Source organism: Cryptotermes secundus, unplaced genomic scaffold (assembly GCF_002891405.2).
Source record: "Cryptotermes secundus unplaced genomic scaffold, Csec_1.0 scaffold1437, whole genome shotgun sequence".
In the NCBI taxonomy this organism is placed as follows: domain Eukaryota; kingdom Metazoa; phylum Arthropoda; class Insecta; order Blattodea; family Kalotermitidae; genus Cryptotermes; species Cryptotermes secundus.
Window position 1 is genome coordinate 375,043 of NW_019731298.1, and position 6,830 is coordinate 381,872.

Sequence of the window (6,830 nt, forward strand, 5' to 3'; positions counted from 1 at the left end):
AAAAATGAGGTGTCAGGTTGTGGGATCGATTGAGCAGGCTGATCTAGCTGTAACGCTCTAGAGTTTTATTCAAAAGAGGTTCGGTTGAAATCACGACAGGGACACCGGCCACACAAGTTTTCTCTTGTTTTCTTCAGTCCCTCCAGGCAAATGTCGGAATACCTTGATAAGGCCATGATTGTTTCCTTCAAAATAACTCCCAGTTCACAAATTATCTTACCATTGAACATTATACAGTTCGGAAACTGACAGCGCCGTGAAATAAACTTCAACAAATATATAACAAGGAATATTTTGACCTCAGATCTGCTTAAGAAGGACTCCGTCCTGTGGACTTGGTTTGAGGGAAAACATAATCGTTTTCATACAATTCATCGTACAAAAAGAATGGTACATAAAACAAAATGCATGTATATGTGCATATGCATACTCGTGTATGTGTACCTTATCATGCGTGATGGTGCAAGAGATTGTTTGCAGCCAACACTTATAAGAACTTCTTCTACATTGCGGGTCCCTTTGTGACATTAGTCCAGTTGGAATCACTGCAATGATGGACAGAAATGCCCGTGTGATATATACAACTGAGAAGTGTAGCCATGGTACTGCTGAATTCTCCATGTGTTTATTTTTCATTCATTGAACATTATGCCCTTCTGGCGTCCGATGGGATGATCTTGAATAAAATAGAAAGGATGTGGACAGAAGCAGCAATCTTCGTCTGCTTTAAGGAACGCAATATTTTTCTGGAATAACTTAGAAAGTCCGCGAGTTATGTAAATAAGACAGCCAGCATTCTTGCCCAGAATCGAACGCGGATTCTAATGAATACGAAGTATGGGTACTAACCACTTAACCGCGGCTGACTTCAAATTGTTGTTAGGGCAAAATATACCAAAATACTCGTAGTTGGTTGAGGGGCTATGCTACAAGCCGGAAGGTCGCGGGGTTCAAGTCCCGATGAGGTCATTGGATTTTTTTCAATTGACCTAATCCTTCCAGCCGCACTATGGCCCTGGGGTTGGCTAAATCTCTAACAGAAATGAGTACCAGGAATTAATTAAGTAATTTTCCTGGGGAGTAAAGCGCTGCCGAAACGTAGGGCTGACAACCTTACCGCCATCTTTGAGCCGACTGTCTAGATCAGTGCTTCTCAACCTTTATGAGACCGCGGCCCAGTAAGTTCTTTTTTTATAAGACGAGGGCCCAGTCCCAACAGATTTACTAGTAAATACCTTTCCAGTTTTGTTAAAGTTCGTGCATTAAGCTAACGTAATATTAGTAATTATTTATAGCGTAATCATAAAGAGTATTAGTACACTTATGTATACGGTGTGGCATGTTGACAAACATAAAATTACACTTAAATTAGTTATCAATCACTGGACTAATGAAATCTTGTAGCATTTTGTAGTTTCCTCAGACCAACATCATTAAATTAATTTGTGCTAATTTTCATTGACATATCCCATGCTGATCATCAAAAACTTATGTTATTCAGCGTAAAATTGATTGTTGTATTATTAAATTGATTTTAATGATGTTGGTTTGAAAAAAACAGCAGCGAGAAAAATATTTATGCATTGTAACTCACCATAGAAGTCAGATGAGTAGGGGAAGAAGCAGAAGGATGTCAACTTGCCGGCGAAACACTTATTATTACATACACACGCCAAATAATTATATATGTAAAGTATGTAATTTGATAAATAAAAATGTATGAATCTCTCAGTTCTGAACACTACTTCCAACACTAATTAATATTTTGATTTTAAAGATGCAGCACTTTAACACAGCAATTATAAGTTACTGGAAAGTTAAACTTAGTTTCTTTTATCACAACTGAGTTTGGAAGGTTTTAGTTAGGCTAGTGAGACTTCTGTTTCTGTTTTCTGTCCGTTAGCTTATTAATTCTGGGATGAATTGGAGAGCCAAACGGAGACAGTCAGAAAGTTGCAGGCAGTTCCTCTGTTTCGTTTTAAGCACAGTCATGGCAGAAAATTCAGTTTCACAAATATATGTGGTGGAAAAACAAAGAAGAAACCTCACTGATATTTCATGTAAATTTGGATATTCATTTTTCATTCTTATCCAGAATTTCGAATTACTCGTAGTATTAAAAGTACTTTCCAGTCCTTTGTCCGATGATAATTCAATAAGTTGAAGGGTTTCTTCATGGGAAAGGGCTGTCTCTTTGTGTTCAACAAAAGGGTTCACAATCCACATATTTTGCCTCCGGGGATCCTCATGTTCGAGATAATATTTTTCAAACAACATCTTCACTCAGGTTTCGAAACAAGCACTTACACAGTGCAATGCGAACTTGCGAAGAAACAGTATTCAGTATTACTAGAGTTGAGAGCCGGATACAGACTGCCTTGATCTTCAATTTCAGTGGAAACAGTTTCTTTATACTTCCTTGCTGACTGGTCACTGACATTTGCAACACAGATGTTATTTCGCTCAGTTCTGAGAACAGAGGATATGCCGCCCATTGTTGTAATCGGCTTGCAGGCAATTTTTATGACTGGTCATAAAAATCGGTATTGCCTTTCCCGAATGTTGAAAGATTTGGATGTCTGAAAATTCCCGATCATTCATGAATACTTCCATGTTTAAAAATATGTGGCTTGGTCACTGACATTTGCTGCACAGATTTAGGTGTTCTGTGTCTGAGCTTCTCGACACAAATATTGTTCTCCTAAGAATATTTCCACTATAAAATATTTATTCATGAAAAATGATTAGAAAATGAAAATGACAAATTCCAGAAGAGCCTCCCGCGGCTCAGTATAATTGATGCCAGGGCCCACTATTGGGCCGCGGCCCGGCGGTTGAGAAGCACTGGTCTAGATAATGTGGGACCCTCAACGTCTCACAATCCTATGGGCCTTCATGGCCTGGTACAGGGACAGCTTTACTTTTTTTTACTTTATTAGCACAACTTTCGATTTACCTTTCCGGACAACGGTAATAATTAAATCCCCTCCGGTCCGGGCCTCGTATATTTTGGACACTTAGCACCATTGTCATAGTACCAATCGTCGAATTTGAAGACACAGAATTGTTAAGAACGTCAGGAAGTGCTGATGTGACTTTCATCATGACGGAAATTTAATTGTAAATCGTGTCAAGTATGGGGTTATGAAAGTGGCGAGTTCGCTTACGCAGACTGTCACAATTTGCCTCGCAGTTAAAGCAAAACGAACGTGACGGACGCCTCGTGTAACGATGATGACAATAATCAGCCGATACCACTTCGTTCCCTTCCACTAACTCTACTGGCTCTACTGCTGTATTCTGAGGACATCAGTAGAAGAAAGAGTAAGGTTGTCTTAAGAGCAGGGACGTACTATATAAAAAGGTCAATTGGTAAATGAACTGTTTCAGAGGTTATTTTAAGCGGCTACTGACGTTTTACGTTCTGTGGTGTGAAAACTGTGGCAAAGTTGGAACACATTTCTTAAGTTCCTGACCGCAAGCGAAATATTTTCGGGCTCAAATATCAGTGTTAATAAATTTTCAGCGGAAATTTGTCACCCAGGCTGGGAATGGAATCCGGGTCTCCTAGTGGCCGTGCAGGTTCGATTCACAGTATGGAGGGCAGGCATCATTAACCCACTATACCGTTTCTGTTTTAATTTTCAGTCAGCATCAGAGTGATGTCATATTTGAGCAGAACGGTATGGGCAGGGGCCAAGTACCCCCCCAGAAATGTGATCATAAACCGAAACTTCTCAAGGACTTTCCCAAGGAGTGAAAAACCATCAGAGCCTGTTACAAAACCCGATGTTTCAGTCCGTAAGTTTTTAAAATGAAACATCCGCATTGGTTTTTGTGGGCAGGACTCCAAGCACTGTTCTAGTTAGTGTGTACATTACTTCATGTGTCTATTGTGCCATTTCATTGGTTTTTATTCCACAGAAGTGCTTGTTTGTTTGATGTTCTGTACATAAGTTAGGTCACATTAGTTTGAAAATGTTGAATTGCAGCCCATAATTCATGATTAAAATAACATAACCTCTATCCAGACGCAGGGCTGGTCTGACAGAAGGCTACCACCCACATTCCATTGTGATTAGAGTTCTGTTGTGGAAATAAACATTAGTTTACTTATAATACTGAAATTTCCAACATATATCAGCGTGATTATGTTATTTGAATGATCGTGTGCAAGTCCTCACTGATTATAAGTTATCCAAACCACAGGCAGTGAGCTGCTGGTTATCCAGTGTCTCCTGGACATGTCCAACAATCCTGTTTAATTTGTCAGTTATGGCCCGTATGAGTTCATATAGCAGTAATGCCATCCTTACTAGCATTTAGACCTTGGCTTTATTATTGCCATCCTGTTTGGGAATTGTAACGATTTTCATCAGTCCCTCCAAAAATAGTACTTTAGAATAAGTAATGACATGACAGCCTCCTAAATTCTTACCTATTCTGAATTCTTTAATCTTCCCAGCATATTCAATGCCATATATCCTGCATCTGAACTAGGCTAGGTACCCCCAACTTACATCACTGTGCATTAATGTAATTTCATGCTTTTTAGTGAAGGCAAAGTAAATTTGTCTAAATTAAAAAGAATTCCATGGCATTAAAGTCAAATGAATTACATATTATCCAGTGAAAATTAAAGATGGTGTAACCAAAGAAGCAACAAAAATTCTGACTCCTTTGACCACTCTTGGAAATAGAACTACTGCATGGATCAATTATTTTGACTGCCATTACAAAGGGACACAGAAATGAAACTTACATAACAAAGACAATAGTGATCACGGATTATATCTTGATTCTGTTTATTTGTAGTGTTCATCATATCTATTTCTCAGCACATGGTACAATAAAGCAATGAAGGCATAGCTACTGAAGGTCAGTTAGTTATTGCAGTAAGACAGACGAGTTAATCTACTATATTATTAAAGGATGAACATGTTGGTATTTTTATACTGTAACTTTGAAAACAATGCAGTTTACAAACAAACTTTTAGCTGGTCAACTTCAGTACCAAATTTAATGTAAATTCTACTACACTGATGAACTTTGCTATTTGTTCAACAGGAATAGTAACCCACACAGTAAAGCCATATCAAAAATATGCTTTGGTGTGGGCTGGGACATACAAATCAATTGCTGATATTCCAGATAGAGTTTCGTAAGTAAAACAGTCCTAATATGTTTGTTTGATGTGGTTCAATATAATGAACTGCTTTCATAGACAGGAAGAGACAACAGTCACTGTCTGTTTACTATAAAGCCTTGGCTTGTTAATTTCTAAACTTAGAGCCATCTCTGATGATTCAGTAATTTTGTCTTCACTTCTGTGTACAAGTGAGCAGGTTTTCTTTCTAGTGAAGTTCTTAGGAACAGAACAGGATAAAATATAGCAGTTGAAAGTTGATTCACAGACAGATATGATAACTTACTTGTATGCTGTAACTTTTGAAAGGATTGAGAAACAGGACCAGCTTCAAATCCTGTATGACCAAACTGTTTATCAGAGTTTAATGGAAATTGGTTCAAGTACGAGGATTATTTTGAGAAATAAACATGCAAGCACAGGCTACTGTTTCACAAAGAAGAAAGGATACTGAGCTGTAGTTAGTAGGAACTGAGATGTTTCAGTCCAGAATAGGAAATGAGGCTAGTTAGTAAGTACAGATGTGTTTGTAATGTTTCTCACTATCTTCTAGTCTAGATAAATGTAAAATCTTTGTAAGAAAATGTTTATAGTGCACTGCTCATTTTCTTTTAATGCTTAAAATTATACATGCAACTCAGTGACTAGACTGTATGTGTATTTTGATATATCTATTTTCAAAGGGACCATTTCCACATCATAGGTTTATTACCTATATGGATATATGGAAAATAAAGGAAATGAATGAATGAATGAATGAATGAAACATGTGATTCTCTGGAAGACTGTTACCAGCATTCTGGAAGAATCAGCTGCCTCATCTACAGGGCAATGAAAATGGAGGCAACAGGTTCCTTTGAAATGGTAACAGCCTAGGGTCAGCATCAGAGGCTTGTGTGTCAAAAAGGAGATTGCTTTGTATACATTAATTTCTAGTAGTAATATTTGAGCATCATGTTGCATTGATGCATTACTCATTTATTCAGATCTGTCTTTAATGCAACTTAAAACTGTTCACAATCTCTCTTTAATTAAAAAAAAAAAACATTAAAATCACTTCAATTGCTACACGTTTTCGCCACACTTCGCCATCTTTGGGGATATATGCCCAACTAGTGAGTACATACATATAAAGGGGGCATAAATATGGATGCTGCAGAAGGGAAATATCATGCAACAGAGGGACACTTTTGTTCTCAAACAAACATATTCTAGTGCAATGATAATGCAAGAGCATGGAAATATATTGACTTAAGATTTAGTGCAGTGCAATGGTTTCAAAAAGCAAACAGTTGCTTGAAGATGGCCAAGTAAGGCTGAAACAAGTAGCAATTGATGTGATTTTAATGTTATTTTATATTAAAGAGATTATGAACATTTCTAGTAGTAACATTGATGGCCTTATAGGGCTGAAACATGTAGGAATATTTTATCCAATAGATACAGTTCATAACTACTCCATGTTATACTTGATGGCTTCTATTATCAGTTCCTACATAGTGTGGCCTGTTAGGAGGAGTTAATCCAGATTGTCAGAAACATTTAGACTCAGCCTGAATTATGATTTGCTAGAAGAGAAGCTTACCGGTCACGGTAGCCGAGTGGTCTAAGGCATGCACTGTCTTCGCTCACTCAGAAGCCGGGATCGTGGGTTCGAATCCCACTCAGGGCATGGATGTTTGTG

General features: G+C 37.8%; 1 protein-coding gene across 4 annotated transcripts in view; it reads left to right on the forward strand.

Moving 5' to 3' along the window:
* Positions 1-3,131: 3,131 nt before the first annotated feature.
* LOC111867011 (UPF0389 protein CG9231) overlaps positions 3,132-6,830 on the forward strand; it is a 4,941-nt gene continuing 1,242 nt past the window's right edge. Inside the window, exons 1-3 of one of the 4 annotated variants that reach the window (XM_023856466.2) lie at positions 3,132-3,372; positions 3,649-3,801; positions 5,068-5,161. In XM_023856466.2, the coding sequence (XP_023712234.1) occupies positions 3,663-3,801; positions 5,068-5,161 (233 nt within the window). In that variant the 5' untranslated portion in view covers positions 3,132-3,372; positions 3,649-3,662. The remainder of the gene's footprint in view (positions 3,373-3,648; positions 3,802-5,067; positions 5,162-6,830) is intronic. The other 3 variants (XM_023856468.2, XM_033752515.1, XM_023856467.2) reach the window with 3 other exon arrangements.